Here is a 22,225-nt window from a genome sequence, read left to right as displayed (position 1 = left end):
ACCATCACTTAACTTTTTGCACGCTCATTAACAAAATAATAAACATAAGGTATAATTTACTTTGCTAACCCTATTAAATATTTTTTGAGAATTGAACAAGTATTGAAAACAACTACTACTTCTTTAATATTAAGGGTAGAGTTAAAAATAATTATTTGGAATAAGTTTTTGAACTAAAGATAAAGTTAAAATGGGACGGGGGGAGTATAAATGAGTAACTGACAGATGCTAGGAAAAAGAAAAAAAGAAAAAAGAAATTGACCTCTCAACCTTCTCTATACAAATTTTGAGCTAGCTTATGCTTCGTTTACACAAGGGAAGTTGCAAATCACGAAATTTAAAAGCTGCGAATTGTCTCTTGTCTGAATAGTAATAACCTCATCTTTCTTAAGAGAAAAGTAAGGAGTACAATTTTCATATTATAATTACACTTCTCCAAACCGTTCACTCCCTCGGAAAATATATATACATATATAATCAAGGAAATCAATTACTTGATTATACATGTTATTCCATTCAAACTCATTGCTAATATTCGGAGAATATACAAACATTTAAAGTCAACGCAGAAATTTTATGTACATGAAGCATGAAAGAGCACCCTTATCAACCCATCAAGCACAGAAGCTTCAAAAATGGCAGCTTTTGCGAAAATCATAATAATATGTAATTATCAGTCAAGTTTTTAACTTTTTCTTCTTTCCAGCCATAGAAAACCAGCTCCTGAAAATCCCGACAAGGGCGCCGCTGAGGCACCCAAACAACCGAAAGCACTTCTCTTTGACTTTGTTCAACAAGCTCCGGTCAGCCTCCGGGATTCCGATAGGCTGTAGATATGCCCACGCCGCCTGCTGTAAGAGCGGGTCCTTCATCGGAATCTCTCTCCAGCTTTCCTTGCGATTAATCATTGGTGATATAATTGACGGCGGTGATTCCGGCATGATGTCCTTAAGGCTGATGTAGGCCAGTGATTGAAGAGTATCCATCTCTATGTCCGAGAATTCGAATTGCACACTGGCCTTATTATGGAAGCCGTCGCAGTGAAAATCAGAGAATGACTTTATTAAAGTGGTTTCCATATTCCCAGAGGACTAATAAAAAAAGTTCCAGCTAGCTTTGTGTACCGACCAAAGAGGGTTCTAATTCTGTATGCAATTGAACTATTGCTGAACTGAAGGAGAAGGGTAATTTTGCTGTGAAAAGCTAAGAAAATGGAAGAAATGAGGTAGAATGATGTTTTTAGGTGACTTATGTGCAGTGAAGTGGGGTCCATGCGCAGAGACGAAATTTGGTCTTTAGAAGGACAAGTGTACTGTTTAGTCGTGTGAACTCGTGTCTTGTCTGAACTTTCTCTCGTTTCTTGCTGTTGTTACACTTGCACTCTCACTGATCCACAGGAGTCACCTTCACATCAGGGATCTAAAGAGTCACAAGGTTTCCAACTTTAGAACTCTGAAAAAGACACTCGAAGACAATTACTATCACCCGTTCTCTAACGTTGTCTGCTACGGTTTTTGACCAACGTAAGAAGAGTACAAGCTATTCTTATTTCCCGTCTCCTTGCGCACTAAGCCTTGAGCAATGTAAGTTTACGACATGCAGTTGCCTATTGTATATCTCAATTTGTGAAAGAGCCTGAGCTTGGTGAACTTGTCATTAGGGGCAACTTGGACAAACTGTCCTGTGAGAAATTGCACGATGGGATTCTGCTTACAAAACAATTGCAAGAACTGGTAAATACTGCAGGTTCCAGCTATATAAGGAACTAACCCTTCCTCTGTGCAACCCAATCACAGTATTTCAGCAGTAGGAACTCAAGAGCAAATATAAATGATTCCTTCTAATTGTGTAAAGAAAGAATAAATTACTACACTTTATGATAATAAAGATCCATTTAACAAAACAAATGCATGGGATAGTCTCCTAGTGTTCTGATTTTAGATGCTGAACGCGCATAATACGCATGGATAATGAAAAATACTGCAACATGGCATAGATGTAATGGAGAAGGTATTTCCAGGTCATGTAGAAGGAGTGGAGAAGAAACTAATGAAGCATCGCAAGAAGCGTTCAACTAACAGAAAATGTGAAGTGAATGCTGGAAGTGCTTCAACCATCCTCTGTCAGTCCAAGTGCCTTATACAGCTAGAAACTCGAGAAGCTACAGCAGACGCAGAAGAAATGAGGATAATAAACCAACTATGGGAAAGAATAGTAAGATCCAAAAATAGATCCCAAAAAAATAAAACAAAAGCAAGTGCGACTTTCCTATTCAAGAAAAAAGAGCCTCCGGTAGTTCAAAAGAACCTACGGTGCAGAAACTGAATCTACTGCATTGCAGCGCTCTTAGATTTATATTCGAAATGTTAATAAACATTGTTAACCATGTGACTATTGGCCATTACAATCAGCGAGCACAACAAACATGTCATTCACCGAAACATTCAAATGAAACAAAATCCACATGCATTTGTACAACAGTCAATAATTCCCCGAGTATTGGCTAAATCTAATAACCATGGAAATTCTTAATGTACCGCCCCCATGAAAGCTGATCATATAAGAAAGAATGTCAAACATACTTCAAGAAAAGAAATTACTTCCTTTTTGAATAGGTGCAGAAACTACTGCTGGACAAAAGTACAAATGGAACTTTACACTCAAAATTATGATACAGCATTCTTCATACAACATACACTTTAGGCATCACGTCAACTCTATGACTGTCAAAATTTCAATTACTATAAAAGGTGACAATAATTATGGCAGGATAAAAAGATGCACATTTTACCTTTTTGAATAGGCACAGTTCGAACCTCATCATCCATCTAACTAAACAATATCTCATTCCCTCCTAACAGACCATCAATTCGTAACCTCCTAAAAGAAAAGGTAGATCAAGAAAAGGTAGATCATTAAAGATGAGACACCTAGCTGTCGTGGGTGCTGAATTAATCCAACCCAATGGAACCTTACCAAGAAAACTTTCAAATGAAGAAAAATTACTTCTAGACCCAAGAAGCAAATGGTGAAACCTAACTACCCAAGACAAATACCATCATGCCTTTTCAGGACCCAGACAGAAAAGCTAAAATATGGATGTCATAAAGCAACCTGCACAGTAGATGTCTCAAACCTTTGCTTCTCTTCTCCTCCAAACAACGGCTATGCAGACAAACCAGCTCACCTGAAATTTGGAGAAGTATAGCAAGCTTCAACCTTCAAAGAGCATATTTCTCCAGGATGACAATTCAACTGTAAACTCGTGCTTGCTCCAACACGCATTGTTCAACTTCAACAACGATCAGACAATGGTAAACTGGCACCAATATAAATCAGAGAGATGCATGGCTCTGAAGCAACACAGGAGCGATGAGCACTAGCATTGGACACATTATACTTTTCATACTTGATACTTTGACAGCTTGCCCTTCACAGAGGGCTCCAAGGCAGACATGCACTGTTCCCAGGCACCATTCTTGAGCATCTGAACAATCCCAGAATAATGCATTAGATATCTTTGTATGGAAGCAATCTTTCCACTGCACGCAAACGACTAACAAAGAATTCAACTACTGATCCACCCCCAACCCCCCCCCCCGAACCCCACAAAAGAGCCCCTTCCCTTCATTTCATTTTCTCCATGCATTATCAAACCCAAGGTCAAACAACACAAAGATAGAAAAAGCGTGCAAGCAATAAAAAATCAACTTCATCAAGCTCAGTTGCTCAACTAGTGATCTAAAAGGTCGCAGCTAAACTATAGAAGCAAGTTGTAAAAAATTAAGAAATGATGATATCATGTAAAGTAAAGTTCTAATGATGACAGGAAAGAACTGCAGAAGCCCTTACTTGCTTATATCCATGCAAAACCTGGCAGATTTCATTGTGTAGATCTTCACTTTTTATTTCCTGAAAAAGGATCATAACATCAAGACCAATACAAAATAATCTCCAAATTTCTTTCCACTGTCGGAATACAGCATTGAAAACGGAGTACTTACATGCCAACTTGCAATGGCTTTGCACATGAAGACAAGTGAATTCAAAGCACCAGCTGGATTGGCCTTAACCTGCAACAATCAAAAGAACCAAGTAAAGTTCTGGACAGTAGCTAACAACAAAACTTGTCACAGTGTCCAAGTTAGGGTTGCTTGTTTTTCTAGAAAAATCATACTCCCTCCGTTTCAATTTATGTGAACCCATTTGACAGGGCACGGAGTTAAAGGAAAGAGAGAAGACTTTTGAACTTGTGGTGTAAAATGAAGCACATATATTTTGTGTGGGTATAAATCACTGAATAAATATAAATTGTTTCCAAATAGGGAAAGAGGTCATTCTTTTTGGCACGGACTAAAAAGGAAATAGGTTCACATAAATTGAAACGGAGGGAGTATTAAATTTATATAACACCATAGCTTGAGATCTGCCATTCGTTGGTTTTGCAAATGCCAGCGCATCTTTGCGTAGACATTTTTCTTTTATATAAATGATAAAGGGCTTCTGTCTTGACATCTTTTGTTGATAATACAACTCATAGAGCACTTCTAGTACAAATTTCCATTTTACATATCTAGTCTGCCTTTTTCAGAGTTAATGAGCATATAGGCGGTGCAGTAGATAGGTCCTTTTAGGTGACTGCCATGTATAAATGATCAAGTTAAGAGGAAACACAAGTTTAACTTAATGAACTTCAGGATTCAGTTTTGTCAATCAAATCCAGCATGTGAAGTTGAATAATCAAATTTTTCAGTTCCTAAAATGAAAGAAACTTATTCATATACCAATATCAAGTTCATGATGACCTGAACCAATGGGTAAAATAGGAAAAGACAGAAAATACCACTGCACATAAACCGCGAAAAGCCTCCTCCTTTTCAATATCATCACGTATCCTGCCACAAAATGACCACCAATTGTAGGTTATCAGACAGAGGCACTTTTTATATTGGGATAAGCTGAACCCAGATGGCACATCAACGTTCAATGTTGAAAACCATGAGTAACACAACAACGACTAGGATTGCAGTGGAAGAAACAGTAATGGATGCTTTACTCAAAAAATCAGACACTAACTATTGCTTTCATGAATTAAAAAGCAGGACCTGGTAATAATTTTCAGAATGTTAAAACTTAAACATAACACCATCCAGTTCAACAACTTCTTTCACCTTACACTTCAATGAAACTTAGAAAAGGAAAAAACAAAAACAATCAAACCACCTGGTCTTCGACCTCCATAAGTGAAAACATTCCTGGTAAGGTATAAAAAATACAAAGAAACGCAGTAGCAGCTTTGAAGAATACATTCCCACATTTTACTAAGAGCTCTAAATCATCCAAATCATTCAATTTGATCCAAATCATATTATCTTGGTACTTGGAACAATGAAGCAGATTTTTTCACTGCTGTATCTTTGGGGAATCAACGCCTACTATACTTCCAATAACTGCCTTTAAATGCATTTACTCTCATTCGACTATATCCATATTCACTCTCATTCAACAAGTGCCTTTAATGGGTTAGAGTACATTGGTAAAACATTGTTTATTAGATAATAAATAAATCATAACGTTGTTTATAAAATCTCACTTGTGTGAAAATATGACAGTTTTATACTTCAGCGCATAGGGTAAGCTAGAAGAAGAGCAGGTGGAAGTCACTTACATTGACAGAGCAATACACCAAGCTTGCATGAAATGTTCCATATGGGGTGATACAAGCTCTGGACAAACCCATGCAAGTCTTCCAAGGGTGATAGCACTGTTTTCTATCAGTGACTTGTTGAGCCCCTTGGCACCATAAATATATTGAATGAGAATGACAATCCACAACAAAAGGTGGGCACCAAAACAAGTAACTTTGTGTTATCATCTCAAAAAAAAAAAAAACAAATAATTTTGATCAACCACATCAACGGTGATAATACATATCCGAGTCATGTATATGACTAATTAATATCATTTAGAAACCAAAAAATGTTCAACAGCTAAAACAGAAAATTACCTCAGCATGTTGAAGAATTGGCACTAAGCATGATACTACAGTCAAGACTATTGGAGAAATCTCCTTGGGAACCTGAAATTATGACATCCCATATATGATCAAATTATAAGTGATTCAAAAAAAAAAATACAGGAAAGTTCAAGTTATAAATGTGGGGTTAAACAGGGAGTGCAATTACAGTCAAATCAGAATAGTTGCAGCCAAAGATACATAAACTACTTCATACTCATTGTCATTTGTGAGAAACCAAAACGCTAGAGAAAAAGCAATAGCAGCACTAGTAAATCCAAACAGCACCTTGTGTTGCAGAATTATGTAATACAAGGGGCTTTCATCTGTCTCCTAACATTCTTCTGTGATAGGCATATAAGCGCATTTCAAAAGTAGGGATTATAATGGCGCACTGACACCAAGACTTAAAGGTAAGTTTTACAGAGTGGTTGTACCACTCTTAGACCAAATATGTTGTATGGGGCAGAGTGTTGGTCAGTCATGAATTCTCATGTCCAGAAGATGAAAGTGGTAGAAATGAGCATACTGAGATAGATGTGTGGGCATACTAGGAGAGACAGAATCACGAATAAAGATATTCGGGATAGGATGGGAGTGACCACCGTGGTGGACAAGATGCAGAAAGCGAAGCTGGGATGGTTCGGGCATGTGAGAGGAGAGACCCAGATGCTCCAATGCGGAGGTTAGAGAGAGGTTAGCTATGGTTGGTCTTAGAAGAAGTAGAGATAGGCCGAAGAAGTATTGAGGAAAGGTGAATAGGCAGGACATTGCACATTGTCAGCTTATTAAGACATGACCCTGGGTAGAAGGGTGTGGAGGTCGAGAATTAGGGTAGGAGGTTAGTAGGTAGTTGAGCATTCTTCTTTTCCATACCAGTAGTATTAGTACGTATTCTCATATTTTCTTATTCTTAGATTCTATTACTACTTGTTTCTTTCTCTTCGATTATCTTATTATTTTATTGTTGTTACTGCTTCTTTTGCATGGCTTCTACCGTATTTCTTTTTCATTATCTTTATGCTTATACTTTCATTGAACCGAGAGTCCATTGAAAACAACATCGCTACCTCTATAAGATAGGGGTAATGTTTGCATATATACTACCCCCAAACCCCCACTATGTGGGATTACACTGAGTATGTTGTTGTTGTATTGTAATGGCGCAGAGCAAAAGCGTTGGGCGAGCCCTTCCTCCATAATGTTGTCGTACCTTGCTCAGCTGCTCCGCTTAACTCTTTTTCCTATTTACACCCAGAGCATCGTCCCCCCTTTCCGGCCCATTATGTTAGATTATCTTCTCTTTCCATACCAATTTTTTTCTTTTCGTTGTTTTTTTAGAAAGGGACCTTTGGAGCAAAGATAAAGTTGTCTCCATCTGACCTATAGGTCAGGGGTTTGAGCCGTAAAATCATCCCCTGATGCTTGCGTCAAGGTAGGCTACCTACGTTACACCCTTGGGGTGCGACCCTCGCCCAAATCTTGTGTGAACGCGGGATGCTTTGTGCATTATGCCGCCCTTCATTGGTTTTTGATACTTGTTTCATCATTATATTTTTCAACCCTTTTCTTTATTTTTTTCCTTTTTGGAGAAGTATGTTATGTGGTGGTTTACTAAGTAATAATAATAGTCAAAAAGTGATGCCGGAAATTGTCTAATTTTTAACAATAAGAATATGGAAGTTGGAGAAAACGATTTTCTCAAACAATTTACCTATTAACGAATTTAAAGAGAATGATTAAGTGTGACTTAACTCCTCTGATGGTAACCCTTAGATCATTAATAATTGTCAGTTACTTTGATAAATGTAGAAATACTCTGATCCATGTGTGTTACTCAACAATGAGATCAGTTGAAATGTTTTAGGCTTTCAGTAAATATGTGTTAGTCTACATTGCAGAACAACTCATAACTGTACATTCTGTATCGGAGAGACCTCCTTTAGTAATAAGCCATTCTCTATTGGAGAACTATTAAATGGAGAGTTGAAATTTTTGAAAAGAAAATTTATATGTAACTAATAAAGAAGTCCTAAATGGAAATTGAGAAAGATGGGAAATTAGAAGTTTATAAATTGAAAACAAAAACTTTTGTTAAAAAAATAAAAAATAAAAATAAAAAAGGAGCTAAAAAGTTCTGATACCCCCCCCCCCCAAAAAAAAAACCTTTCCAGTCCCACCCGCCTCACTAAGGATTCACACTACCCCATTGGGGTCCCTAAATTTTCAAAAACTCAAACAGATAACATTCTCTTGTGTTCAAGTATAACTCACATTCTATTTACATTCATAACTTAAGCTTATCTAGGTCAGATGACCTTAGGAAGCAATGAAATTTGCCGAAACCTACCTTGATAGCTAATTCTCCAATTGCCCAGCAAGCATTGTTGACCACAGAAATCGTTTCCTTCTCAACTGGCTTGGAAGTGTTCTGTACAAGCATACCATAGATAAAATACAAAAAACTGAAATGTTGAGAACTAATTAAAGATCGACATAAATATTACACACACCAGTTGCTTAGCAGCAGCATCAAGAAATTCGGCCAAACGAGGATGCAAATGAACTGGACAAACCTACTTGCAAACACCAAAGATAGCAGTGAATTAAAATGCAAGACTGCATTTCCAAAGCAGTCCAGTCGTCATAGAAATTCAATGTAACCACCCTATAATCGGTATTGGTGAATTACAATAACTTACCTTTGCAAGGTCACCAAGCAATGCAAAGGCACTCTGCCGAACATCTGGAGCATCATCAAAGCAACATTGCAGAAGCAAATCCCTTAAATTACTTTGTGAAACCTGCAAAGTTATTCCTCATTGAGCATAATGTTAAAATGTCCAGGCCGCTTATTATCTAAATGCTGACAGTACAGAAGTGTCAAAGATCAACATTGGCATGTATTATGAACGGAAAGAAGATAGCACCAAATGCTTAATCAGAGTTGGCATCAAAAGAGCTGTTCATTAAACAATACCCTGATATATTTTTTCCCAAACATACACATTAATCAAAATAGCCACTACACCAGATACACCTCAGTTTATCAAATAATAATCCTGCGTAAATAACAAAGCAACTTCAAACTCAAACGCTTCATGTAAACCCTCTTTGTGAACTTTAGAGCCCCTTCCTCTCACCTCCAATAATTTGTGATAACAACCAGCAACAATAGAACACACAGAAAGACATCTATAGTCAGTTTAGAAGGAAAAGGAATTACCAGGCTTTCTATACTACTACCAAGACCCTCAGCAAGTCCAGAGAGCAGGTCCAAAGAACAAACAATGAATTCTCTATCATATTGAAAACCAGCTGAAACAGGATCAACCTGCAATGGGAATTTAAAAAGTGAAGAGAGAATATCTCATAAAATAAAATATAAGCAAATTGCTTATCAAACACATGCAGCAAACAGTTGAAAGAAGCATGGCTACCCTCTGACCTTGAAAAGAAAGGCTAAACCCAACCATTAATGCAACAAAACGTTCAATCCTGAACCAAACACAGAACTCCGAAGAGGACGACGAAGTTCCAGGAAACTTGGAAAGCCGGGAGAGTAAAAGAAACAAACACGAGATATGGAGATCACAGTTACAATACCCCCCCCCCCCCGCCAAGTGCGTCTCTGTCCATGTTTTCATGCATGCAGGAGAGGCTGCGTGAATTGGACCATTAAACAGAAACAGTTCTAACGGCAACTCACCATTAGTGCTAAGAAACTTGCCTTTGCTATGAAGCAATGGCTAATGGTTATCACGGGATTAAAAAAGCAAAAAAACAGAGCCTCAAAAGCAACTAAGACATCATATCAAGAAAAACCTTTGCCAATTGTTGTGACTGAATGATGGTTATGCACCTCTGAAATACGGGCTGAGCAAATGGTGCAAATCCAGTACCCAAAGCCTGAAAAAATAAAAATGTATTATCTATACCATAGCATTCCATAGCAGATTACTTCCATCAATACCTTTTTAAAAAAGTCTGACAAAGCTACATTCAGTGCTACTCACATAATAAATTAAAGCAAATGTCACTGTGTGAAATTTAGCAAGTCTGGTTAGGATTCAGCATTCAACTATTGCTGAACACTGAGAAGTTAAGATGTCTTGTGATTATAATGTATACCTATATTACCTTATTCAAGTCCTTAGATTGAGGAACATCCTAATACCTAGGCGCAGAATTATCTTTAAAATGTGTTCAAACTTTATCAATTAGATTCTTTAAGTAATGTTCCTCTTTCTTCTTTCTACACTGGTGAAGTATCTGAAACACCCAAACGATAAAATACTAAAGGCCACTCTGAAGCATACATAGGATGAAAGGAGGATAAGGCTTAAAGAAGTGCTTCTAATAATTCTCCGCAGCTTAAGAGGCAAATGTGACTCAGAGGCATAGTAGATTCACTATCAATGACCTACCATACTTCACTATTCAATGACTTGCAATTAAAAAAATTACCCTAAAAAAAGAACACATTAAACAACTTCTATTAGGTTGAAACTTGTGAAAGGAAAGCATCATAACAGCTAATCCACCAAATATTAACCTCCAAGAGACAAAGGCAAGGAGCATCAAGACCAAATGCATGCTACGTATCCAAGAGAGGCAGTTATGTAATCCCGTCGTGCCATGAGAGTTAATGTCCTATATGTTGGCAAATACAGTATTTACAGCAGTGCGTTCTCTTGATGCTCAAAGAGCCCTTGAATGAACCTAATGTCTCAAACTCAGCTACCCCACAGGAATACTCAAAACACAGATCAGACAGGTAGTACTCCATGGGAACAATGTTTCTAAATCCAAATGCCTCAATTCAACATATCCCACAAGTAGCAACTCAGGCACAAACCAGAAAATCATAAGTTCCATAAACCAAACTCTTAAATTCAAATATCCATCTAAATCTGCATGGAAAACTTCAAACCATGGATTCGTATAATGTAAGGGCAACAAGCAGCCATATAGTTCAAACTTCAAACAATGGAAAAACTGTTAAATGGAGAGCATAACTTTCTTAAAGATTACTAATACCACCCACCATGGGAGTTTCAAACTGCCATTTAGGTTGCGCTGGCTTTAAAATCAAAGATTAACACGAAGACTGCCATTGGTGATCGAGCTACCCACCATGGGTGGGTTAGCATTGCCAATTGAATCACCACTCTGCCCTTGTGCAACTGAGCCACCACCATGGGTGTTCTAGCTTTAAGTTAAATCGTGGATTAAGCCAAGGATTGCGGTAAAAAAACAAAAAAAAAAAAAAAATCTTAAAGATTATACTAGAGGAAAATAGTCAAGTAATTTGTACATTATACACAAGTGACATAAACAAGTTGTAGCTCGAACTTCATCTTCCTGAATCTCTGATTCTCCTGGGGTAATTACCCCAAATTTCATGTCCACTGTAATTACTATCAAGTTAAAAGAGAACACAAACTAGACGGTTTTATATTATCTCTCACTGATATCAGACCTCACTTGTGGGATTACACTGGGTTGTTGTTGTTGTTGATATATCAGCTCACAAGGAGAAATTAACCATAAAATGTACTACATTGACTCGATAAAGTTAAAGGTCCGTAAAGCAGTAACAACTACCTGAGCTATCGAGGTAAAACACTCCTGCAGTGGAAAAAGATCTTTGTCTGAATTTGGAAGTTGCTGCCACTTTTCAATTAATGGGGGCATTAAAATCTCAAGGTACCTGGGCTGTAATTACCACCGAATGAACAATTAATAAGGAACAATAAACTATCACAATCCTACCAAATTTCTGTATGCAAAAGCTTTACAGAGAAGAACTTGTGATCATGAAACAAGAGAAACACTAACATTTCAAAAGGTAAGAAAACACAAACACGAGGTAGCATATTAGTTATACCTGATTTAGCTCCTCTCCAACGGCATCCGCCAATGTTCCAATGGCATCATAAACAATTCTAAGGTTCCGTCTCTATTGACACCACAAAGATGTCAGACACTATCCGGAGACTGAAATGACAATTTAGTCATAATGTGATAGGACATAAGCACCTGGTATTTTTTAAATGCACACATCAGGTGCTGCAAAATGATATCCAAGCATGGTGCCAACTCTTCCGCAGCCTCCTGCAATCATCTAAACGTTATTATGGTATAAATTTTAGACCAAATGCGTATGGGGCCCCTTAATGTTGCCACGAATTTTCATTTAGCCACCTTAACTAGGGTTTGTTCCTATTAGACACTTCAGCATGTTCCAAAGAGTGTCGATTAAACACAAAATTTTTAAGTCCCAAAAAAAAAACTCAGGTGCACGTTAACGAATGCTTTCGATGTGTAAAAGCAAACAAATAAAAATCTACCACGTGTCTTTTTGATTCCACGCTATACCAACTTGGATTAAAACAAAAAATTCATCCATTTCAATGAAAAGCCCCCACTTTATTAATGACTAGGATTCCAGCAACGAAACTTACTTCGGCAACTTATTCTCCATCATAATAGCCACTAGGGTAAAAGACCTTATTTCTCTGTTCTTAGTGGGAGTCAAACACAAGAAGTGAAGCAAATTCTTTTGCTGTAAGAAAGAGGTGATAAAGAAAGAATCATGGCTGGTGAAAAAAATGAAGGAATTGAAGGAGTTTCCTGAACTTGTTCCAGGACCCAAATGGAAGAACTCTATAAAGAAGACCGGAAAGTATTGTAACCCCAGGAAATCTTCACATAAGAAGTGCTAACAATTTGCTGGGCTGAAGAAATTGCTTCCTGGATAAATTTTGATTTCTGGTCTCACTTATTTATTTTTTGTTGAATTGCTTGATTTTGAGGTGAAGACTCGATTTTGATTTTTGGGTAGGTGGAATTCAGTGTTTTTCTTACTGGGCTTCTTTATATTTTCTTGAATTGGTTTTGTGTCTGTTTTCTGAATCCTTAACCCAACTAGGTTGATGTCTATTTGCTGTTGAAATTGCTCGATTGAGGTCAGAAACTTTAACCCTTACTTAGCTCTACTCTTTCGTCTGCAAAAACTCGAGCCCGGCTCTCCTTGCTGGAAGAAACAGTGTTTTATATTAGTAAAAATATATGAGATTCGAAATCTTAGATTGTATCTTTAAAGTGAACTAATGAATTTATCATCGTTGGGAATGGAATGAGTCTTAAGAAAACCAGGAAGGAGAAAATCTGGTGGGAGATAGGTGGTGGTGGCAAAGATGAAGGAGAAAGAAAAGCAACGAAAAATTGTTTGGAAAAAAAAAGGGGGGGGGGGGGGGAGTATTATTTGGATCGGTTCGTGCGCTTAAGGAAAGTTTGGACCACTTAATTTTGCCATATCAATATTTTGTGTTTAATTGGCACACTTTGGAGCATGTCGGAGTGTCTCGGAACAACCCCTAGTTAAGGTGCCTAACTGAAAATTGTGCAACTTTAAGGGGCCCCCTATGTATTTGGCCTAAATTTTAAGAAAACATTAAGCTATAAACAGCTTTAGATTTAATACCTCTTCAAGGGTAGCAAAAGCTGAACAAGCAGCCTCTTGCACTCGTTTATTATCATCCAATACTCTTCGCAGAATACCCATTAGAATTTTGTTGAATTGTTCACGTCCTTCTTGATGATCCGTCACCTGAAAGAAAGTAAATAAAATGGTGGAAAACTGGAACACTACCTAATGAAAACAAAATCATTTTGGAACAAGAATGTTTAGTTACCAAAAAAGGGTACTGAAAGAAATAACTCAAATAGCTCACTTAAACTTATGATAGTTAGACAAGATGGGTAAGTGGTGCAAGCCAAATTGACCAAGTCAATATTTCTTCTTTCTTTCTTTTTTCTCTTTTTTTTTTATTTTTTATTTTTATTTTTTTAAGCAATTCACCAAGTCGATATCACAACAAATGGAAATGTACATCACTATTTGATAACTACGGAAAGAAACAAGAATTAAGAAACCAGCTACTTTTAGTTTGTAGCTAATTTAGGAACTTAATTTAACAATTGATTCAGGACCACCATGTTAGACAAGCATGCAATGACCATATTTGACCAATTCATAGAGGAATCACCACAGTAGTAACATTAAGACCAAGAACCAGTAATTGCACCACTATTGATGTATCTCAGCGACATAAGCAGCATCTCCTGCTTCCACCAAAAATAGTAGGCACAAGGCCACAACTCTTTCCCATCTTATAGAATGGCATCAGTCTTCTGCCAAACCTTGATTGCTCAAGGACACCATATCAAATGTACCCCTGCTTGTGGTTAACACTACTATATCCCAAATAGAGAAAATAACCCAGCATCTTAACAAATTTGAACCAGTAAGGGTTGGCATGGGAATGGTACAAATTCTACCAAAGACTAGTATACTCACAATCACGATAAACAGATTGAAGATAAATAGGGCAGTGATCACCAACCTGAACAATATATTTGCTGAAGCGTGATAGAGTCCAACAAGAGATGCTTCGTATTAAAGGAAACTTGTCGTCTAAAAGCGGGATGAGAAACGTAGTAATCTGAATTGGGGGAAAAAAGAAGTTATTTTCTTCCAGAAGAGAAGATATTTCAAATATGTCGACATGCCCCAACATGTCATTTGGTGGCATCCGTGGAGTTAAATCACTTCCCACAAATAAACCAGGATTCTCAATCAAAGTCAAATTGGCAAAGAAAGACATAAGGGGGTGGCTCATTTGCAAAATGATAAGTGTTCATGAATTTCAAAGAGAGACTCCTTCAAACATGGCCAATCGATATGAAGGATCTAGCAAGTGATAGGATTACCTCTGACAAATGAGGAAAGAGTCCATTTATGCAGCCTTCACCTATGGCACCAAGAGCTAATACTGCTGCTTCCCTTTCCTTCCAAGCTTCATCTCCTGTAGCAGACAATTTAGCCTGTCCCCATACAACAATTTCTAAACATTAGATCCATTAATGACATGCCATTAAACCAAACAACAAAAGAAACAAGAGTTTTTTTTGTTCAATCAAAAGAATCAAAAGTTAGCACCATTTATATTGTATCTCCTGTTTCCTCTCAACTTTTAACATAATCAACAGTTCTTGCAAGACGATACACTCTATTTATTCGCCTTCAAGTTAGTATTGATTCACTGATTAAGTTATTGCTTATTAATGAAGAATTCAGCTATTGCATTGGTAGCTGTTAGAATATTTATGTGTGTAATTAGTCCTAGTCCTATGTGTAGTAGGAGTAGATGAATTTATATATAGGGCTCATTGTATCACGGTTAATAAGTCAATAATATTTTTTCCCTTGCTTCTGGCGACCTTTTTAGGGCTGATTTGCATTTCCTCCTTTTTCCTTGGTGTTGTGCAATTCTCCGGCAAAGACCCTCCCACGCACCTGTCAAAGATCTGTTACCGGCGGCGCGAGGCCTGTTCCGACTAGATTGTGAAAAAATTCTTTTGGACAGTTTGATCGCCTAGTAATTTCGAGCCTACCCATAATATTTCTTTTTACTCCGATCACTTTCAATTTTTCCCGGTAGCTACAGTGATTTTTTCCGCAGAAACAGTGTTTCCTTCCTTGTTTCAGCAAGATATAGTTCACAAATTTTATTATTTATTTCAAGACCTCTCTCAAATCCAACGATGTCTTTGGGATTTGATATATTTGGTTCTTAAAACACACGTTCTCAAAATTCAAGCTTCATGATTACTTCAGAGCCCTTAATTGGAAGTTCAAACTATTTAGCATGGACTTCCTCTGTTGAACTGTGGTACAAGGGTCAAGGTGTTCAAGATCACTAAACCAAAAAGGCTAGTGAGGGAGATGAAAAGGCCAAAGCACAGTGGGAAAAGATTGATGCTCAAGTATGTAGTATCGTACGGCAATCTATTGATTCCAAGTTGATGCCTTTGTTTCGTCCATTCCAGGCATGTCATTTAGTTTGAGAAAAGGCTCGAACTTTATACACTAATGTAATGACATATCTCGTTTCTATGATTTGATATAGCGAATGACAAGCTTGAAGAAACAGGAATTGGATAAGTGTACTTATTTGGCACAAGTATAGGCAGTCATGGAAGAATTTGAGAAGTTGATGTCAGTTTCTGCTAGTATTGAAAAGCAACAAGAGCAGCGACAGAAGATGTTTCCAGTTCTTCGCGGGACTTCCAAATGATCTTGATTCAGTTCTTACAGTTCTTACACTCGCTGGGACAAGTATAGGCAATCATGGAAGAATTTGAGAAGTTGATGTCAGTTTCTGCTAGTATTGAAAAGCAACAAGAGCAACGACAGAAGATGTTTCCAGTCCTTACACTCGTTGGACTTCCAAATGATCTTGATTCAGTATGTGACCAGATCTTGGCTAGTTCAACTGTCCCTATAGTTGATGAATTATTCCCTCGATTACTTACCCTTGCTGCAGCACCTAGTCACCCAGTGATCTCATCACAGACACTTGACTCCTCTATTCTCGCATTCCAAACAATGGAAAATCAAGCATCTCAAACTATGGAGAATAGACGAGAAGGAGGTCGGTTTGGAAGATCTCGACCCAAATGTTCTTATTGTAATAAATTTGGACACGTTCGTGAAGTGTGTTATTCTTTACATGGTCGACAACCCAAAAATGCTCATGTTGCTCAAACCAAGACTACGGGTAATCAGGGATTTTCTTTATATGAAATAGAATATAATCAGTTCATTCGGTATCTAGCAAGTAAGCAAACATCTTCACAAGTAGCCTCAGTTGTTCAGACTGATACTTTTGTTGCTAGTAATTCTTTTGCTTGTTGTTCTCGGTCTATACTCTTGGACCGTCGGTCATGGACTAGGGCACTTCTGATCATATCTCTGGTAATAAATTACTTTATCGAATATTGTGTATTCACAGTCTCTTCCCGCTATTACTTTAGTCAATTGGTTCCAAACTAAAGCAATAGGAATTAGATAAGCTACCCCTATCTTTTGTCACTCTAGATTCTGTTGTTTACGTCACTGGTGCCCTTTAATCTTGCATCTGCCAATCATTTGACTTGTACCCTCCATTGTGTCATATATATTTTATTGATGATTCTTTTATTATGCAGGACCTCAGTACGGGACAGACAATTGGCACAGGGCGTAAATCACAAGGCCTTTACTACCTTTACTCACTCAATTCCTCCACAGCATGTCAAGTTACAAATTCTCTAAGACCTAATTCACAGACGTTTAGGACATCCAAGTTTGTCCAAGCTTCAGAAGATGGTGCCTAGTTTGTCTAGTTTTTCTACATTAGATTGTGAGTCGTGTCAGCTTGGAAGCATACCCGAGCCACCTTTTAGCATAGTGTTGATCATGTAGAGTCTATTTTCTCTTTAGTTCATTCTGATATATAGGGTCCTAGTAGGGTCCGTTCAACCTTGGGATTTCGTTATTTTGTTAGTTTCAATGATGATTATTCAAGATGTACTTGGTTTTTCTTAATGAAAAAGATCGTTCTGAGTTGTTATGCTGAAAACAAAAATCAATTTGGTGTTTCTATTCGCATTTTTCGTAGTGATAATGCCTTGGAATATTTATCCTCTCAATTTCAGTAGTTTATGACTTTTCAAGGTATTATTCATCAGACATCTTGTCTTTATACCCCTCGGCTAAAAATAATTCAAATATCTTAAAATAGAGCTATAAAAATATGCCTGAATTATGAAACAATATGTAAAAAACTTACATAGTGCTTGTAGGGTGCAGGAAAGGACTACAAGTTCATTAACCCTAGAACATTAACATTTGAGCTAAGCAAATAAGAAAACAGAAAAGCATTTTCTAAAGTTGCTGCCATGTGACCAGGAGGTCATAGGTTCGAGCCATGGAAACAGCCTCTTGCAGAAACGCAGGGTAAGGCCGAGTATGATAGATCCTTGTAGTCTGTCCCTTCCCCAGACTCCGCACATAGCGGGAGCTTAGTGCACCGGGAGATCCTTGTAGGCCTTCTGCATTTCCAGTGGAAAATCCAAGATGGAGATAAAATTAAAAAGACCGACATAGAAATTTCTATATATAAGGGATTCCATCTTCTTCAATCATACCGTAGCTTTTGTTTTGATTTCAGAAATCATTGTTTCTGTCTCGAATTTCTCCATCGATTTTCGTCAAAGTACCCAAAATTTATTGATTAGATCCAGTACGAATCCCACACCCACACCCATGTCGTGTCGACACGAGTGCGGCACCAAAAGTGAAGAGTCCGAGCAACTTAGATTCTAGTCGCATATATAGTAGGAGTAGATGTATTATATATAGGGCTCATTCTATCATTGTTAATAGGTCAATAATATTTTTTCCCATGTATTATTTCTCACAGTAGCAACCACATATCACCATAGTGACCATGACCGATATATATACTCACAGAGATGCATAAAAAGATACTGGTCTTGCAGTTTAACTGTCCAAGTTTTAGTTAGAATTCACTAAAGCAATTAATAAAGCAATGAATTAATTAAGAGAAAATTAACGAGTTAAACTTAGCAGCTTTTTCAATTTATTCAGAATTAACACCAAATTCACATTGGATCCGAGGAAAAAGAACTTCCTTTCACAAAACAAGAAACATGAATATAAATTTTTCCACTGAATTCCTAATCTGGCAACAAATTGCATTAGAGTTTTTTATTAGAAATAGAGAGAAGAGAGGCATGAAAGGCAGGAGACAACAGATCTTCATTTAACATGGATAAATAATCACCTGAACCACAGGCATCAATGTCGGCAGAATGTCATCCCCGAATACATTTGACAGAATATCTAGAGCAGCTGCACTGCACTTCCGTAAGTTCCACAAGTTTACAATGTCCTCGTCCTGCAATTAAGATAAGAAGCATCAAAATTTTCAAAAGCCACTCAAATAGCATGCACTAATCAAAAAGATATTGCCCTATGGCAAAAACAAAATAACATACGTCATCTTCACCATCCTCTGAACCATGAAAACGTGAAGAATGAAATCGAGGCTTGAGATCCTGTTCACCATAATTTCCAGCATGATAATTCCAAAGTGAGTTAATTGTTACATATTTTTTCTTAGAAAAACAACAAGAAATGACAACTAAACCTGTTCACGGTCTGGGAGAGATCCATCCTCCTGAGGATAACAAAGTAATTTTGGTTAGGTAAAGCCACTTACCAAATTTTTCAGACTTAAGGGACATCTAAAGGTGAATCAAACAACGAACCTCTGCCTCCAAAAGCGACTCATCATCATCAGCGTATACCATGTTAGACAGCAAAATCTAAAAAATTGTATTGAAAACATCACAAACAAGAACACTCCTCATGCAATGGACACATCATCCAATATGGGCATGAAAAAAGATAGACACGGAATGAAGCGTACTGGAATCAAACGTGGCAAGAATTCTCTTAAGTTCTCAGGTGGCAACTGAGGAGCATCACAATATGCGGACCTGTCAATGAAATCCATAAAATAAAATTTTACAGACAAAATAAGTCAAATAGTAAGGAAAGCAAGAGACTATCAATCGTGACCTGAGAAGTTGAAGGCAAACAAAAAAAGAACAGCCGGGTGCACTAACCTCTCGTTATGGACGAGGTCCGGGGAAGGATCGGACTACAAGGATCAAATTTTTTTTGAGAAGGTAACAATTGTATATTAATATAAAGACTTCACTCAAATTGTGAAGTCACCCATAGTTACACTGTGAGTGTCCATACAAAATAAACAAAAATAGGACACTGTACACCCAATATCTTCTTAAACTAAATCTAAGGCATCTAAAATGGATTCATGATCCTCCAAAAGCTTTCCTTTACACCAAAAATAAAAAAGAGCTACACATTTCATCTTTATCTTCTGGATGTTGTTGAATTTTCCTTTAAAGCATCTTTGATTTCTCTCTTCCCATACTGACCACCATATACAAGCTGGGACAATTCTCCATCTCTCTTTGTCTCTCGAGATTGTTCCCTCTTTATTCCAGCTAGCTAGAATATCAAGGACTCTTCCCGGCATTGCCCATGGAACTCCCTTTAAACTAATGAAGATCCTCCATATCTCAATAGTGTATTTGCAATGCAAAAAAAGATGGTTGATTGTCTCTGCCTGCTCCCCACATAAGTAACACCTAGAACACAGTTGGAATCCCCTTTTTGTTAAGTTATCTTGTGTTAGAACAGCATCTTTTGCTAACAACCAGGTGAAGCAGGCGACCTTATATGGAATTTTGACTTTTCATATCATCTTCCATGGCCAACATCCAATTTGATTGTTTGCAAGGTTGTATTCTTTGTACGCACTCCTTACTGAGAACTTTCCTTGCCCATTCCCTTGCCACATGATGGTGTCTTGACTTGAGTTGATTCCAGTGAAATGTTCCAAGACCCTATAAAACTCAGTCAGCCTGTCGATCTCCCAATCGTTCAAACTTCTCCTGAAAGTGAGGTAAACATCTGCTAAAACTGCTTGTTGCTGCTGATTCAGTTCATGAATGTCAGGGAAGATATCCTTCAAAGATCCTTGTCCTAACCAATTGTCATTCCACAGAGAAACTTTACTTCCACTTCCTACTTTGAACTTTGATTTGTTGATCAATTTTGGCCAAAGGTTTCTAATTGATCTCCAAAAGCTGACACCATATGGACTTCTCACTGACTTGGTTGTCCAGTTTCCTTCATTTCCATATTTCTCCCTGATGACCTCTATCCACAAGGTTTGATCTTCTGCCGCCAGTTTCCATAGCCACTTCATCATTAGGCATTGGTTCTGCACTTTTAAATTCTTTATTCCTAGACCCCCTGCCCTTTTGCTGGGAAGTCAGGACATCCCACTTCACTAGGTGAAATTTCTTTTTTTTCACTGTTGCCTTCCCAGAGGAAGTTTCTTCTCATAGCATCAATTCTCTTAATCACATAGATTGGAGCTGGAAATAAGGACATCATGAATGTAGGCATGGCATCAAGCACAGAGTTGATCAGAGTAAATTTTCCCCATGGATAGATATTGATTCTTCCAATTTGTTAATTTCCTCTCACATTTCTCTAATACATTGTTCCATATGCCTTTTGCCTTACTTTTTGCACCCAAAGGCATCCCCAAATGAACAGTTGGAAGCTCCCCTACTGTTCCCCCCCCATAGAATGTTAGCCAAGTTTTGGATACCTGGCACCTCATTAACTGGGTAGATGAAACTTTTCTGCTAGTTAATGTGGAGCCCCGATAAAGCTTCAAATAGAATGAAGATCACCCTCAGAAGCATTACCTGTTCACTTTCAGCTTCACAAAACACCAAGGTATCATCAGCGTACTGCAAGTGTGATATCCCCATGTTACTATTAGTTCTGCTACTCACTTTGAAGCCTCTGATCCATTCATTTGTTTGTGCTACCTTTACCAAGTCATTTAGTCCTTCATGGCAATAATGAACAGAAAGGGGGAAAGAGGGTCCCCTTGTCTTAGCCCCATCTGAGATTGGAAAAAACCAACTGGGGCCCCATTGATCAGGATTGAGAAGCTTACTGTTGAAATACAAAATCGTATCCAACCAATCCACCTTTCTCCGAAGCCCATCCTTCCTAGAGTATTAAGAAGATACTCCCAATTCAAATGATCATATGCTTTCTCGATGTCCAGTTTGCACAGCATCCCCGGTTCTTTGGTTGTTTTCCTTGTGTCAATACATTCATTAGCTATTAAGACTGCATCCATGATCTGTCTGCCCCTGATGAAAGCCATTTGTTGTGAATCCACCAATTTATTGATCATCTTTTTTAGTCTCTCAGTTAGAAGTCTTGAAATTATTTTGTATATACTGCCTATCAAACTGATAGGCCTGAAATCTCTTAATTCTTTGGCCCCCACCTTCTTAGGGATTAGAGCCACAAAAGTGGCATTCATGCTTTTTTCAAAGACACCTTGGTTGTGGAAGTTCTGAACAGCTGCAACCACATCATCCTTGACTACCTCCCAACACTTGTTGAAGAAAGCCACTGAGAACCCATCAGGACCAGGTGCTTTGTCTCATGCACATGCCCTCACACTGTCCTTTGTAACTTTTTCTATAAAATTCTCTCTAGCTCGAAGAATTAGTTTGATTCTCCCTATAAAAATAGTTAAGGAAAAAGGGGCGCTTTTGTTAAAGGACTCACTATTGTAGAGAAGATCTCCTTGGCTCACGAGGTGGCTTTAAGTGATAGGGGATTTTAACCTAAAGACAACATAGGAGGGAGGGGGGTCAAAAGAA

At 37.8% G+C, this 22,225-nt stretch overlaps 1 protein-coding gene across 3 annotated transcripts in view; it reads right to left on the bottom strand.

Moving 5' to 3' along the window:
- Positions 1–339: 339 nt before the first annotated feature.
- Positions 340–22,225, bottom strand: part of LOC104227508 (transportin-1-like) — a 30,518-nt gene continuing 8,632 nt past the window's right edge. The window contains exons 8-30 of one of the 3 annotated variants that reach the window (XR_711134.2): positions 19,363–19,432; positions 19,202–19,258; positions 19,081–19,110; positions 18,929–18,988; positions 18,715–18,828; positions 14,795–14,908; positions 14,428–14,526; positions 13,506–13,631; positions 12,059–12,133; positions 11,907–11,978; positions 11,624–11,734; positions 9,842–9,925; positions 9,243–9,350; positions 8,719–8,820; positions 8,530–8,592; positions 8,367–8,447; positions 6,008–6,079; positions 5,669–5,793; positions 4,844–4,895; positions 4,005–4,073; positions 3,853–3,912; positions 2,792–3,487; positions 340–1,706 (exon numbers count right to left, since the gene is read on the bottom strand). Coding sequence is in view for 1 of the 3 variants with exons in the window: in XM_009779759.2 (XP_009778061.1) it covers positions 3,404–3,487; positions 3,853–3,912; positions 4,005–4,073; positions 4,844–4,895; positions 5,669–5,793; positions 6,008–6,079; positions 8,367–8,447; positions 8,530–8,592; positions 8,719–8,820; positions 9,243–9,350; positions 9,842–9,925; positions 11,624–11,734; positions 11,907–11,978; positions 12,059–12,133; positions 13,506–13,631; positions 14,428–14,526; positions 14,795–14,908; positions 18,715–18,828; positions 18,929–18,988; positions 19,081–19,110; positions 19,202–19,258; positions 19,363–19,432 (1,828 nt within the window). In the remaining 2 variants the exon portion in view is untranslated. Of the gene's footprint in view, positions 1,707–1,822; positions 2,162–2,631; positions 3,488–3,852; positions 3,913–4,004; positions 4,074–4,843; positions 4,896–5,668; positions 5,794–6,007; positions 6,080–8,366; positions 8,448–8,529; positions 8,593–8,718; positions 8,821–9,242; positions 9,351–9,841; positions 9,926–11,623; positions 11,735–11,906; positions 11,979–12,058; positions 12,134–13,505; positions 13,632–14,427; positions 14,527–14,794; positions 14,909–18,714; positions 18,829–18,928; positions 18,989–19,080; positions 19,111–19,201; positions 19,259–19,362; positions 19,433–22,225 lie in introns of those variants that run through there. The other 2 variants (XR_711133.2, XM_009779759.2) reach the window with 2 other exon arrangements.

The sequence above is a fragment of the Nicotiana sylvestris genome, chromosome 3 (genome assembly GCF_000393655.2).
Source record: "Nicotiana sylvestris chromosome 3, ASM39365v2, whole genome shotgun sequence".
Lineage (NCBI taxonomy): Eukaryota > Viridiplantae > Streptophyta > Magnoliopsida > Solanales > Solanaceae > Nicotiana > Nicotiana sylvestris.
This window is presented reverse-complemented; position numbering and strand designations above follow the sequence as displayed.